Here is a 15,763-nt window from a genome sequence, read left to right on the forward strand (position 1 = left end):
GAGCAGGAAAAGAGCTTAAAAAATAGAGCTGGCTGGTCAGCGGAGTTGTTTCTGTAAGCGGTGGCCAGATGTCGGGCTGCGGCTGTTCGGCCCGTAAGGTGGGACATTGCGAACCTGTTGTTCTTATTGTCCCTGAGCAGCATCACTTCACGTTCTGTTCGGTGAGCTCCTTGCTATCAGTTCCGCCGCTGGAAAGCCCTGGATATCCTTCCTTAACAGCTCGATGTTGAATTCTTGGCAGTGTGTATCTTTCTGTGTGTATCTTTCGTATTGTTCTGCCTGTTGTCCTTTCACTTATTTATCGAAACTTATGTTGACGGTTTGATCAAAGAGACCTTAGGCTCAGTTTACTGAGGTCATCTTGTTAGCACATGGTATTAGGTCAGTATTGTTCTGTACTCCATCATTCGTATTCCTGGTAAACAAGTGTTTTCTAGGAAAAACATTTCATGAATATGGGCCATAAGTGTTGGGGTTTTTTTCTTCTTCTAGTTCTTTGTGTCAAACTGATTCTTCTTAATCGTTAATTCTCTTGAGAGCTTCTTCAGGAAGAGATTTTTGTCAGTCTTGTTAGTTAGTTCGGAGTCTGTCACTGATAGGACCTTGGTGAATCTGCTGTTTTTATTTCTCACTCTATCTGAAAGAACAATCAGGGTTGTTATAGCCAAAATCAGCTGTGGTATTTAAAACTTGTGTCCTTAGTTTTTGATAGCAAATCTTTATAAGGTTTTATACATTGTTCAGCCCTGGTGGCGTGTAGTTCATCAGTTTACTTTAAAAGTTTTATCTCTTTCTTATATTTCCAAGTGAAAACAGCTGGAAGTGATAGCTACAAATATTTCTGGAGTCAGCAAATATGTCCCTGTCTGAGGTCACTTTTTCACCTTTGGAAAGTACCTTGTACAAATACACAAGGAACTGAATTTTGTGGAAGTAACACTTCACTTGTTGGAGTTGCTGGAAGACATTTCACCATTTAAAAGAGTGTGGTGTATGACTAATGCTTGCTAGAAAAAATGGCTGGTGGGAAAGAGTACAAGTACATATATACATAGTGCAGCAAGATACCAAATGATAAAGAGTACTTTAACTTGAATTTAAGTGCAGTGATTTAACACTTCAAATATGATCCTGATGGCTGCAGGAAGAGTAACAAAGGTATCTAACACTGGAAGATGAGGCTGTTTATGAAATATCCTGATTCACTAGACATTGCAGTCCTTAACTCTTTTAGGTATTCTTGCTGCTTTTAAGCCTCTCCATATTTCACTTAAATTTAGGAATGTCATGCAGTGTTGCAGCAGAAACTTCGTGTTATAGACATGACTTCTGCCACAGAATGGGTGTCTCTTTTACACCTTCAAAGACACAGTGAAACTGAGGTCTGATGTGATTAGCAAGTAAAGCAAGTTTGACTCTGCTGTTGACAGTCTGTAACTGCCCTAATGGTTACTCAGGAAACTGAAGACTTCTGTGGCTTTTATGAAGATTAAAAATAAAATTTTAGATATATGATGAAACCTGTAAGGCTATTTTGGTATCTAGAAAAAGCATGTTAATTAAATATCTTAAAGTAAGAAGAAGTGAGCCTCTCTCACAGAAGTGTGTGCACCCAAGAAAAACAACTTCCTGAACACAGGTTTCCTGTACAGGTTAATTTTCATGTAGTTGAGTTTCAAAAGTAGAACTAGACTGATGAAAACAGTGGAAATTCCTAATTCCTTTTATGTGGAACATAGTTTGGTTAGCTGGGAACTTTCATCAAGGCATTTTAATTTCCAGGTGTTCGGAGAAGAAGTATTGGCAACAGGTGTGACGCTTCCTCTGGCAGGCGCTGTTGGAAGGTGGGAAATAGCAGTTCAGGGACTTGATGAGCTTGAGATTTCAGCTGTGTTGGATTGGAGTTAATGGTGGACTTCTCCATGAATTTGCAGAGCCTTGCCTTGAATCTATTTGTACTTTCAGCCTGAAGCAAGATTTCCAATCAGCCACTATGCAGTACAGAGCAATAGAGTAGTGTCACGTTGTATCGTGCCTTGCTTGCAGCCTCCAGCTTCTGTGGTCTTGTCTTGGTTTGCTTGGGAAGTTATTTTAAGACCTTAAACTGCTGCTTCTAGGTTAGGGGAGCCCTAGAATAGGGAAATTAACAGGCAGAGCTGAGGTTTCGTTTATCCCCACCTTGTTTAGTCCATCTTCAGATACCTGAGGCACGCTCAGAAAAATAAAATCAAGTCAGCTTTAAGCTGCTGTGTGCACTTATTTGAATATGAAAAGAAACAGGAACTCTATCTGTGTTAATATATGACCAGATGGAAGTAAGGAGTGAAAAGAAAATGCTGTTTATTAAAGGAACAGAAGTAATTTCTGCTGTGAAACCCCAGAATGTCTGGAAAAGCAGCGTTTTTAACATCTGACTAAATATAACCTAGTTATGCTCTGCTGTATGGAACTGCAGATCAATCAATGGTCTGTTTGGAGTGAGACCGTAGGATGTTGATATTAATGACACGCTTCCCCTCAGGACAGACTTGGCTACCGTGCAGGAAGTGGGGTGAATACTGGGGTGTAAAGTCAATGTTTTGACATTTCATATCACAGACGTAGGATCTGTGTCTGGGGAGACAGTGAAACAAGAACCATTGAATTACTTCATGATTTCTAACTGTTTTGAAAACTGAAATTATTTACAAGACAAACAAGCTACATCATATTTTCCTAAAAACCTTAATTCACATAAAAAATTAGATTTTAAATTTGATTTCAAGCTTGAAGTTGGTATTTTTGCATTCGTTCTGTAAAGCTAAATCCTTCATATTAATTCTTATGAGATGTTATTTTCTGTGTTAGCCTTTAAACTATAGAAGAGGTCATTCTGCTTCATGCTGCTTGTCCCTGAAATCTGGGGTACACCACAGACTGCTGAGGGTAACTTTCGTACCTTGTGTGCTTTGTCTCTCAGATCCTGCACTGTTGTTCGCTCATAACCACCACGAATAATTTTTGCTTGTAAATCTGGGTACAATATTGTGTGTTCTGTATGATCAGTCTTTAAAAAGTACCTCCCTCCTACACAATTGGAATAGTGGAGTTGAAGGGTGGAATAATGAACAGGAGTTAGTGAAGTGGACAGCTGGGCTGGCATGAGGGAAGCCAGGCGTTGGTGTCAGAGGAGATGGACAGGACAATGTAAGGAAAGAGGAAAGGATAAGAGATGAAACGGACATGGAAAATATGTGCTGTGATCTAATAGACTTCTGGATAATGGAGCTGTGAAAGGAAGGAAAACAAGCAGTTACAGATTATTCTCAGCAATGTTATTAAAGTATAGTAAGTATATGCTCTGGATTGTATGGCATACAATGATTAGGCTTGTTTGACCACCGAGGAGTCCTTCAGAAGATAACAGGCATGTAATGTAGTTTGTTTCTGGATGCAAAGTAGCTACTCAGCTTTTGCACGGGTGTTTCCTGTTTTGCGTGAAATTCCAGTGGAACTGTTCCACACAAGTTTATTTTACTCAGGAGCACTGTATTCACTTGTTGGAGCACCACAACTAATTTGCAAGTATTTCGGTACACAGTGTGACTTTTACAACCGATAACTTTTTTAAGTATACATTTAGCTTAATCTCACCCCTCTTTTAGTCTTTCAGTGAAGTAAATATGAAAAAAACAGATGCTCAGAGCAAATGTCACCAGGATGTAGAGCTTCCCTGTGCAGAGCTTACTTGTGGAAAACTATATAAAAGCATTAAAGTACTTTGTATTCTTGCAGCACTGCTATTTGCTGTCAGCTTTTTTGTCAACTGTTTCAACCAGTATCCTTGATACCCTGGAAGTGATAACTTGTTCCTTCATTATTTGAATCCTTCAAACATGCTTTCTCAGTATTTTTACTAAAAGTAAACATACTTGCTTTTCATTGTCACAATTACCTCTAGCACAAATGTCCAGCTATGGATCAGTGGAAGCATTACTGTGGGGTAAGGGGGGTTCAGAGTTTACAATTTGGAACAGCAGACTGTATGCATGGTGTCTCTGCTGGGGGTGATAAGCAAAATCAGTATCAGTCGGCACATGTATGCATGTATGTATGTCAATAATGATTAAAAAAAACAAACAGATTCTCTATCAAGATCTGGATTCTGGCATGCAGTGAATGTTTTTCTCTCTTTACATATTTCCTGTGCACAGCTGTTTACCTCCCTGTGGAGTGAGAGGAATTGCTCTCAGTTGTGGTGAGCCTGTAGTACAAAGAGCAGGAGTCATTTGGGATTCCCCTCCTGCTCTGTTAGGACCCTGTTAATATGGCATAGCTGCTACCTGACCTTGTTGCCCTAAACTTAGCTGCCTCACTCATGCCTTCAGCACTTGGGGAAGACCTGTCTCCCCAGACAGACTCGGGGAAAGTATTTTAACTCCTTTAAATAAATTTTTTGGGGGGGAGAGCTGAGCGTAGTCCCTGGGTATTGCAAACTGTGCAGTTGTTCCTTATATTTGGGTAAAAAACAAGAAGAAAACTTTCCTTAAGAAAAACAGTTGATTTTCTGTTGGCAAGAATGAGGATGTATTATGAATTAGTTTGGTGTGGCATGGCAGCATGAAGTTTTGGCATGCTTTGGTACTCTGTACTATTAAAATTGATAATTAAAGGGTGTTGCCATATTTCCTACCACGGTTTGAGAGCGTGGAAGAAGGAATGTAGCACAAGGTAAGTGCACAGGTTAGAAGCATCTCTTAGAAAAGAAGTTTCTAAAACCTTCAGAAAAGTTGAGGTCTTTGCCTCAGAAATTACAGAAACAAAGTTAATTTTCCTCATTTGCATGGTGTCCTATGGGTGACTGCTTTTAGCAGTGGCTGGTAGTAGGGTTTCCCAGGTTCTATCTTGAGTAAGAAATGACAAAATGCTGCTTGGGGCATTCAGAACAGGGGAGCTACAGATGAAGAACTGTCTGTCTAGAGGTTTGCATGGCTTTCAGTGGTCACATATGGAAAGTACTTGCATGCTTACCTTCAACAAATGGTCAGAGGGTGAAGATTCCTGAGGTCCAAATGTACTTAGTAGCTTGCATAAAGAGGCAGTCTTACTTCTGCTGCTTCCCTTTCTTTTGTTTCTGTGCTCATCTGACCTGTTGATGAGCCAGTTCTGCTAACAATAGGCACTAACAACAAAACCAAATGTAGGACAAGTACATACTTCCCAGCTGATTTTACAAACCAAATTACCTCACCGTGTAGTGAGACAAACCAGGGATAAAGGAGTGGGTGGGTGACTGTGAACGTGTGACTGATTAAAGGGGTGTTGAGCAGCATGAATTGAACAGTCAGCAGGCTCTTCAGCTAGTGGTAAGATCTGTGTTGCCCCAAAACTTACATTCATTATAAAAATAAAGGTGAAACAGAGTGGAGATGGCAGCTGATCCACTTATATGTGTTCCTACACAACTTGAACTGACTAATGCTGAGTTAATTCTTCTTACAGATCTTTACCTTCTTGCTGAAAAGGGTAAATACAAAATCTGACAGTAGTGAAATCTGATGTGTTTTAATACCCTCACTAGGAAAATGAGTGCAGCAGCATGGGTTCTTCAGTAGCGCTAATGGCTTGAAGTCTAGATATCTCTAGCATATATGTATCAAAACCACCTTTAATATGTTTATGAATTTATTATGGGAATGTAAATGTTGACTTTCAAGTAGAACTCTTCTGGAGGCTTAACTCCTGCAATCTATTGAATGTTATAGGAATTGTGCCTCTAATAAGCACTTCAATGTCTGTGGGGTTTTGTCAACAAAGTGAAACTGGATTTTACAAGGTGATCTCTGTGTTTGTGGTCTCTAATCTGCTGTGATGCAATTTGATTAAACTTCTAACTCCTTTCAGAATATAACCAATTTTAATTTGTAACCAAACCCCAAACCACTTGTTCAACATTATTTGCGTTCAAAACTTGTTATAAAAGCTTCACTGCGTTTTAACAGATGGGTCTAAGCTCAAAGAACTTCTTTGGGGTCAAATTTTTTTTTTTCCCTCAGTTCTTACCTGCCAACGGTAGCATAATCTGGTACTCATGGCAATAAGTATGAGCAGTGTGTATGCAGGAACAGAAGTTACAACATTCTTTATTGTATCTCCCAAAGTAAAAGGTACTGGAAAAGCACCTGGCTGGTATAACTGCTTTACTGTTCTGTGGAAGTGATTGTTGGCATGCAGTTTTCTGAGCAGTGTTGCATGTAGTTGGACACAAAGAGTGATTGTATAAGGCAGAGCTGTTAAAGGCACTTGTAAACCCAAAGCTTAGCTTAGAGCTACCAGTGGTGAGGAGACAACACTGGGGGAAGAAAAGGTGTATTTATTTCTCCTCTGAATGCAGAAGTATTCAGCTTAAGCCATAGTAACATTTTTAGCTAACTTTTTTAGCTGACTAGCCTAAACTTTGATTAAAATTTACTTCTACAACATCCACATTTAGAAGAAAAACACTGCAGACTGGGGTTTGTTTTCTCTATTAGCTGTCAGCTGTCGTTATGGATTTCTTTCTTTACATTGCTGCCACTCTCATTTTATAACCTTTTTCTCTTTTCAGCCTATCTTGAGCATCTCTGCTGTTATCAGGAGGTGGTTTCCTGGTGGTTTTAGCTTTGCTGTGCAGCCTTCAAACTCACTTCTAGGTCTTCTGAGTGTGGAGAGCAAGTGTTTATATGAATGGCAGAGGCTGTTTATTTTTGTACTCTCAGGGGCTTTTGTTTCTCTGTATTTAATCCAGCAAAATTATTATTGCTTATATCTTCTTTTGATTGTTTGCCTTGAATTGCGGTATCTGACTCTGGATGCTGATGACAAACTAAAATTAGCTTGCTTACTGCTATGCCCCCAGGGGGGTTTCCAGTTAACTAATGATTTTCCAGAAAGACTCCAGTGCAAGTAAAGTGATTAGGTCTTGGAGGAGGAAGTTCTGAACTGGCTGAGCAGGAAGGGTGTAGCATGTCCTCTAGTTTGTCTTTTGGCTGGAAATTTTAGCCCAACTGTCAGTGCCTAAAGGCTAGAATAAGTGACACTGAGAATTTAATATGTTTGTTTTGTGCAATTTGGGTCCAAACTGAAGGATATCCTGTCACTAGATTTTACCTCTTAGCTCCAAGATCCTGAAATGCCTTTCCATCTAGTCCCATTAGTGCTGTTTAAATAACTTCTGTATTTTGGTTGAAATAATGTGTGTAAGAAAATCAGAAACAGGGAGTCATGGATGAAACTTGAAAAACTGAAGGGTACATTAGAAAAATAGCAAATCATACATGGAAAAGCTTATGAATGACCTGGGAGATGGTGTTGTAATACTAAGTTTGTGCTTATCCATTTAGGTGTGCTGAGAGAACTTAAAAAGTATTGGTAATGTTTTATTACTGTCTGTTACTTACACAAATAGTGCATTTTTTTGTGTGTTCACAAATGCATGTAACTGACACTGTGGATGTCAAAACAATTATTTAGCAAATAGACTTCTGACATTAAGTGGAAAGATCACATTGCAAACATATACTCCTTTAGTTTAGGAGGCTTTTTTCCTTAATTTTAATTTGCCAGAATGTGAGGAATTAAAGAGGGTGTAGTTCTTTACAGCATGTGTTGAAGGATCTTTGCAAAGTAATAATTACTCTTTCTCTCTTTAGGAAATACACATAAAGGAACCCATAGAAAAGGAAGTAAATCCTCGCTTATTACCAGGTAACCATGGTGTATTACTAGATGTAAGTAATAAAAATTAGTGATTAATACTTAAATATTTCCTTGTCAGCAGCAAACACTCATGTGATATGAATATCACAGGTAGTAAAATACAGGGTTTGGTTTAACAACCCATGCAGGTTGAAGTGTTTTTAACATCTGTATCTGCATGGGATGTTGAAAATTCTATAAAAACTAATTTTTTATAGAGCACCATGTCCTCAAGTAAGCTGCATGTGGAGAAATGTCTATGCTTGAGTTTGCCCTGTTTCTTAGAAGTTAAAGTTGGATGGGTTTTATTTGTTTGGAACTGAAGACAAGTACTAGAGGAAATTTACCTTCTAGTGGCTTTGCCTCTACTGTGAGTTACTTGGGCCTTCCGATGTTTCATTTACTGTTAATATTTTCTGTTGTAATTTACAATTATTTCTTTTTAAAAGATATTTTCCAAGATAAGGAAGGAAGAGTCTATTAAAGCTTTACTTTCTTAAATTTGAAGTTCATTTCCTGTGAATTCTGACACTTGAACTTAATTGACTGTTATTTATGCAGACTTGTGTTTGAGACTTCAAAATAGCCCTGGGACCTGTAAAATAGTCAAAGCTATGAAAAAGTAACTATGATGAACTTGAAATAATTAATTCAAATATTTCAGCATTCTTAGAGTTTACCAGTAAGGAAGATTGGAATAATTTTCAACTTGTTTATTGACTACATAAAGTACTCTTTCTGGGTTAGGGGGGTTTTTTTGAGTATACACTCAAATGATTGCTCTCCTCCTGCATTTGGAGTAAGCCATGACACAGATACCTCTGGTTACAGAGCTCCCAAACATCTGCAGTTCAGGCCTTTTGGAATAATGTTAGTAACCTGGAAGGCTCTCAATATGCTGATTCCAGGAGCTGCCTCTTGGTGGTTTTGTGTAACAGTGATGAAATATCTTTAGGCATACGGTTCTGAGAAACTGCCAGGAAGTTATTGCTGAGTTTGAGATAACAATTGAAATAATTCAACTGTAAATGTCACTTAATGTTGCAAGTGCTTTTTCTCTGCAGGTGAACTGCTGCTTTGTGAAGCCAGCACTGTGTACAAGTATATACAAGAGGATGGATCAAATCGTGGCACTTATGGGAAACTCGTGTGCACAAACTTCAAGATTTCTTTCCTTGATGATGATTCTGCTTCAGATGATAATGTAAGAAAACAAGTCTTCTAATTATGACTAAACAGGCTCTGAATAAATAATTGTATCCTTCCCTTAGATAAAGATGCAGAATGAACATAAATGTATAAAATTTCCTAATGAGTGCAGACTTACTTAAATCAGTCTGCATCTGCTTGATCCTTCCTCAAGCTCTAATGACTACTTTAAGCAAATACAGTGGAAGCGTTTGTGTGGACACTTACATTAGACATAGTTTATAACTTCATATTTTGACTTAGCGAAAGTTAAGTTAAAAGAATCCATTGTTTTGAAAACTTAACAGTTTGTTTAAAGCTGATTTCTGACTCTGTCTTGGTAGCATTTATGGAAGTGTGAATGTCAAATGTAGCTCTGATGATGGATAACATCTGCCTGATTTGACTTTGGGCTACAGCTGCAGAATCATTTGAGGCTGTACAAGACTGAGCAAGCTAATACTCAGCAAAAATGCTCTGAAAAATTGTGTGGCTCAGTAAAGCTCTGAATTATTTCATTCAGAGTCAGGTGTTTACTGAAAAGATTTAAAAACCTAGTGCTGTTGAGCTTGCAAACACTGAAAAAGGTAAAAACTCCTCAAATCTTAAAAATTATTTCTGTCTTTTTTTCCTTTGGTTTAGGTGCTCAAATTGAGCTGTCAGAGGAGAATGGTAATGCCACAGTGCTTTTGGTAATCTTAAGTGTTGAAATAGTTTAGTCCATTTAGGTAATAGAAGTGAAAGGAGAGTCTAGTGGCTCCCAAGGTCAAGGTGATCTTGACAGTGAAGGAGAAGGAGAATAATATGATTTGGCACACGTTGCTTGTAGTCAGACATTTCTTGGGGTAAAATTTCACAGAGTTTAAGCATTAAACTAAGGCTTCTGCAGCCAAGTACCGGTTATTGGACCTTCTGGAATTATTTAAGAAAAAGCTGCAGAATCAAAATTTTGACACAAATCTCAAATGATCTGTGGAAGGTTGTTAATGACCATGCTAATTTCTGTTCCATTGCTGGTTTTGAACCTTGTGTTTATAACATGCCAAATCAACTATATTTCTTTTAACAAAAGTTCAGTATTAGCCATTTCGTTCAGAGTACTGCAGACCTGGAAGTAACTTGAATAAGGTAAACTCTGTTCACAGTAAAATATAATTTGCTGTACATTAGCCTTTTGGTAATAATATTGAAAATAATAGCGTTTAGTTGTGGGCATCACGCAAATGCCATTTTTAATGGAATTCATGGAATGGTAGAAGTGAATGGAACTCCAAATCACTTCAAGTTTGGTTATGTGGTAGATAAGGTAATTGGGTTCTTTGTGTGTCTTCATTTTACCCAGTGATAAATCTGACTTTAATGTTGGAATGTTCTTGGGATACTTGTTCTTTTAAGAGACTTTGTATTTCCTGCCAGGTTCCCATAGCAAGGAAACTTGTCATAAAAGGGCTTGGATTACATGAAGTTACTGTATTTCCTGTTTACTGCAGTGATTCTGGTTAGAAAAATGACTCTCAATAGAATGTATGCTTTGAAGCTATTTGAAAAGTAAAAATTATATGTACATTTCAAGCATGGCTGAAACGTAAATAAAGCTATACTTGCAGTTTATAAACTGTGTGTGTAATTTGCATCTGTCTGTATTTTAATAACTGTTCTTCAGTGTTCTTCTGTGCCTTACACAGCTTGTAAGAATAAAAAGTAATGCTGATATGAAAACAGTGTATGGAAAGCCTTTACTTGGCAGAAGGTACTACTGTAGCGTGACATTTAAAAAAATTTTTTTCATGTTTCTAGGAGCCACAATTTAAGAATAAGATTGTAGGAGAAAATGACATAACTCTGCAATGTGTAGATCAAATATATGGAGGTAAGTCAGCTTTCTACCCCTTGGGAGACTTAGAGTGCTGGTGTTCCTTGTACAAGTACATCCTTTTTGGAAAACCAATAGATTTGGAAAAAGCAGCTGCAGTTGTATTTAATGATGAAATGACAGCTAAGAAATTTATCAGAACCCAGTCTTATCTGTCAAGCTTGTCAAATTATTTTAATCTATTTGGTTAAATTAATTGGATTAATTATCTGCTGGAACAGACAAAATGATTCCTTCAAAATGCAGTTGTTAAAAGCAGAAAATGTACTGTGAAAAGTCCCTAAATTTGGTAGACAAGGATCTTCCAATGTGTCAACTATTTAGGTAGATATGGATGTATTCACTTCATTTGAGCAATAGCAGTACAGGTACCAAATTCTCAAACAATTATTTTTGTTTGTCTAAGGGAACTTTGTTTTATGAGATTCATGATGTCTTCAGCATATTAAAGAGATAGAAAAGGAGGTTTTAATTGTCAAGTAAATCAAGGAGTGCTTTGCATTGGGGCTTAGAGGTGAGCCAATATTGCTAAAAAGATAAATGAGAATGGGGCTGATAGTCTTTAAGTAGGGGAAGGCTTTATTGAGAATCCTGTTCTTGGACAAGTTATGAGTATTCAGAATGTTTATAAATGGTGGTGTGGATTTGTGAAGGAGTGAACTGGGGCAGACTGGTGAAGCTGGTTATGAGACATTGTTTAGTGTCATATGCAGTGGCCCAGCTGGCAGCACTTGAAGTAGTGAAATGGTACATCCTCAAAGAGAAGTGAGCAGAGGTTTGCCTTGGGGACTTCATGGTGGTTAAAAAAAGTATTTTTAAGGAACTTAGAATGATCTCAGATGCCTGGGGACTTCCCCTTGGGTAAAACTACTAAGTTGTTCTTTATGTATCTTGAAACTTTTACCTTACTGTGCAATCAGAATGCGAAAAGATATACTACTGAGCAGCTGGTTTGCTGCAGATTTGCCTTTTATCTTGTATGAAGTAATTTGATGGGTTTTAAAAGAAAAGCTTGAGTGTATTAGCACAAGAGCTTGCCAGCCTGTGTTGTAGGATGCTTGTTTTGTCTTGAGAAAACTTGGGCTTGAATTAGTTTCTCGAGAATTCTGGAAAGTCAAGCAGGGACAGCTTTTTCAACATACAACATACACCTTTTTGATATTTACTTAACTTTTTAATTCTGCAGTTTATGATGAGAAGAAGAAGCTTCTAACAGGACAGCTGAGAAAATACCCAGAGAAGTTAATTATATACTGTAAAGACCTTAGAGTATTTAACTTCTGCCTGAGATACACAAAAGAAGAGGAAGTGAAAAGAGTAAGTATAGTAACTTAATTTGCTTTTCTATTTTTAACTCGGTGTTGGGTGTTTAGTTGTGGGGATGAGGGAAGGATGAAATTCACTCTGAGAAATCCCTGAAACTTGGAAGTGTTTTATGATCATTTCCAGCTGAGACAGAAAGTAAAAGGCTGATATCATTAAACATTTCATTATGCACAGCAGTTAAAAGATAGGTGCAGTGGCTCTTTAAAGAGTGGGAGTGCTACAGGAAATTAGCTCCAGCTCAGGCAAGCTGTAAAGTTGTTTTATTTGTGACATGTAATTTCATTGTATTTTAGACTTCAGTATAGTGTTTCTTTCTGATAACTTCAGTTTTTTGACAAGTTAGTCTGAACTCCAAACTAAGAGTCAACTAACTTTATTTAAATAAGAGTAATTCCAGAGGTCGAACATATATAATACTGCTTAGACAAAGTAGGTACAGTGTCTTGCAGACAACAGAGAAACCTTCCTGAAAGTCAGGTTTCAGTTGTTGGGGATAGAACCCATCAGTTTTGTTCAAAACCTGGATGGAGGGGTTGGTAAATAAAAAAGACTTTTTTTTTTTTTTTTATACTGATAGCCTTGGTGTGTGTTTGGGTGTTAATTGTTGGTCCTTTTCTAGATCGTCAGTGGTATAGTTCATCATAGCCAGACTCCTAAGCTGCTTAAACGTTTGTTTCTGTTCTCTTATGCATCAGCTGCTCCAAACAATGCAGGTAAATGTTTTTCTATTTTTGATCTGTTTGTTGCATAATTAGTTCTTTAAGCAGGCCGGGGAGTCTGTTGAGTGTGTGCTTGCCTTATGGCTCTGTCCTGCTGGCAGGTAGCCTCAAAAGAAAAATTATTCTTTTGTTGTACCTTGTTAGGCATGTTGTTAAAAATCTCTAAATTGTCTCCTGTTGGTTTCTGTGTCCTTCTGGAAGTTGCACAGAAATTTTCCAAGCAGGAGTAGCATCCCTGGACTAAAAACTTACTGTGACAAAAATGTGCAAATGCTTTTCATGTGGTTCATCTAAAAGATACTTTGCTTATTTTATCAATGTGGTTTTTCTGTATTACTGCTGTGAACCAGACTTCCTGCTCTTAATCCTGAAATTACTGCATTTGCAGTGGCATCATATCAGAAAGTGTTTTCCTTTTTGCTCTTATTTGCAAGCAATATGCTTCTTCCCAGCAGTTGCAAAAAAAAGCACAGGTTTGCAAGGCATCTGACTTCCTCTTATATCTGACTTCTTACATAATCTTCCCACTTGATCGAACTTGGCTGAATAACACATCAAGCTGCAAAATTCAAGATAAAAAATTGTCAGTGCACTTTCTAGCATTCCATAGTTCAGACTTTAGCTGAAATAGTGGTGCTGCTTTGAACTAGGAACCTGATCCTTAGTGCACCACCAACACCTATTCCTTTTACAGAGGGATGTTTTGATGTATGCAAGGTATTAAACACCAAAATATGTCAAGGAATTCCAGGATCACTGAGGTTAGAAGAAACCTCTGGAGATTATCTAGTCATGTTACTGTCCATATGCCCCTCTTCAGAATAGGGTTAACTGCATCAAGCTTAGTCATGTCCCATTGGGTTTTAAACATCTCCAAGTGTTGAGACTCCACAGCCTTCCTGGACAGTCAGTTTGACCCTCCTCATAGTGAAAAGTGTTGCTGTTATGTATAAGTGGGATTTGCTGTAGTTCAGCTTGTGCATAACTGCCTCTCATCAAGTCACTGAGTCTAGATCCATCTTCTGTACTCTCCTCCTCTGCTTCAGCCCCAGTGTTTATACACACAAGGGAGATTGACCCCTGCTGAGCCCTCTTTTCTGCAGGTTGAATGATCCCAGCTCTTCTCTCCTATCAGGTGCTTTGAACCCTTTAATGATCACACTGGGCCTTCACTGGGCCTGGTCCAGGAGCCATCACAGGAGAGTCCAGCACTGGGCACAGCCCTCCAGCTGAGAACAATGGTGACTTTGTTCAGCTGGTGCACAATGGCTTTGCTAACGCAGCCTAGGAGCGCATTGTCTGTTTGCTGCAAGGGCACCTTGCTGGCTCAGGTAGTTCCTGCAGGCTTCACCTGTAACTGGTGTTCTGTTTCAGCTACAAACGATGGAAAAACTGCAAGCTTTTCCAGGCAGAGACTGAGCGAATGTGGGAGAAGCCTACTCTTTAAAGCAACATCAAAGTGCTGTCCCACAATTCTTTCATATTTTAATAGCTGTTTTCAATAGTAAGTGGCTAGGTGTCATTTTTCATAAAAGTATTACCGGATAAGCCAAGCAGACTGTAGAAACTGTTTTTTATCCTCTTACAGTCTGATACATCTAAAATCTTGTCTCCAGGAGCTCATCAGTAATGTTCTGTTCTGAGCTGTAAATTTTTCATCTACCTTATCTTCTTACAGTGGAAAGTTTCAAGTTGCCATTGTATCTTCCACGAAAATTATAGTTCGGTTTGGTATTTCAGTGTTGGCTGATGTTGTAGAATGTTACTTAATTAGGATGTGTGCTTAAAACAATTGACATTACTCCATAAATTACATGGTTATTATACAAGATTTGAGGCTAAATCAAGCTCTGCCTTAACTGTCTCTGAGTTAGCTAAGTAGAATTACAGAGAAGATTCTCAGTTGAAAGTATTGAGACTGAACTGCTGTAATTAATTTTCTGCTCTTACTGAGTGCCTGAGATGTTCTAGTCAATGCAAAACTATTCATAAAAGAATGAACCTTAAATGCAGTATCTGAAATTTTTGTAGAAAGGTTTTTGGTATGATTGTTAATTCTACATTTAAACTACAGTATTAGATACCAGTCAGCTGCATTAGTATAAAATTATATTTGCTGCACAGTATCCTGGATTTTAGGCTGGATGTGAGGACAGCCCCAGCTGTATGGAAGTTCTGTAAGAACTAATTAATGCAGGAGAAATTGTTCCTGAAGTTATTAGTCACAGCAGTGTTTGACAGAATATTACTGTGATTAAACAGACAGAGGCAGTGTGGTGTACGAAGGCATTTTATCTTTGACTCAAGGCTTTCTGTACACCAGAGGCTCTGCTTGCTTACCTTAATGGCAACTAGCAGGTTTACTTAGGAATGCTTTTGTGTTAGAGTTCCTGATAGTCTGCAAATTTAATATTACTGATGTCTGACAGATGGGAAAAACCAAACTGTGATGTTTGAGACACTCCAGGACTGGCGTGATGAGTTGGAGCGGACCAAAGGGAATGTGAAATACAAAGCAGTGACCACCAATGAAGGCTACAGAGTCTCTGAGAAGTAAGCTTGCCCTTGTTGATAGTGAACTTTGGACTTGTGAAAATCAGTGCTACCTTGGATGCTGGGGATTATAAGTAGTTTAGGACTTTTTTTAGGATCTGGTTTCTATTTTTATTTATGGAATAGTTTGGTTTGTAATCTCAGGAGCTGATCCTGCTCAGGCAGGGTTAACTTTAAGATTAGGTTTAAACTACTCAGGACCTTGGCCAAATCAAGCTTTGATTATGTCTAGGAGTGAAGAATAGAAAATATGTAGGTCTGGGACCTACACTCCTGTCACACTCTTTAGGATGACACTTTCTCAGTCCCGTACCTTTACTCTGATAAAATTTCAAGTTACGTGCACTGGAGATTTTCCACTGTTTTAGTTGGGGGAGGGGCTGGGTGG

General features: G+C 38.2%; 1 protein-coding gene across 1 annotated transcript in view; it reads left to right on the forward strand.

Moving 5' to 3' along the window:
* Nucleotides 1–68: 68 nt before the first annotated feature.
* MTMR12 (myotubularin related protein 12) overlaps nt 69–15,763 on the forward strand; it is a 33,063-nt gene continuing 17,368 nt past the window's right edge. Inside the window, exons 1-7 of the mRNA XM_008629262.2 lie at nt 69–161; nt 7,671–7,725; nt 8,781–8,920; nt 10,702–10,774; nt 11,964–12,094; nt 12,723–12,816; nt 15,252–15,375. Coding sequence (XP_008627484.1) covers nt 69–161; nt 7,671–7,725; nt 8,781–8,920; nt 10,702–10,774; nt 11,964–12,094; nt 12,723–12,816; nt 15,252–15,375 — 710 coding nt within the window. The remainder of the gene's footprint in view (nt 162–7,670; nt 7,726–8,780; nt 8,921–10,701; nt 10,775–11,963; nt 12,095–12,722; nt 12,817–15,251; nt 15,376–15,763) is intronic.

Source organism: Corvus brachyrhynchos, unplaced genomic scaffold (genome assembly GCF_000691975.1).
Source record: "Corvus brachyrhynchos isolate BGI_N302 unplaced genomic scaffold, ASM69197v1 scaffold140, whole genome shotgun sequence".
NCBI lineage: Eukaryota > Metazoa > Chordata > Aves > Passeriformes > Corvidae > Corvus > Corvus brachyrhynchos.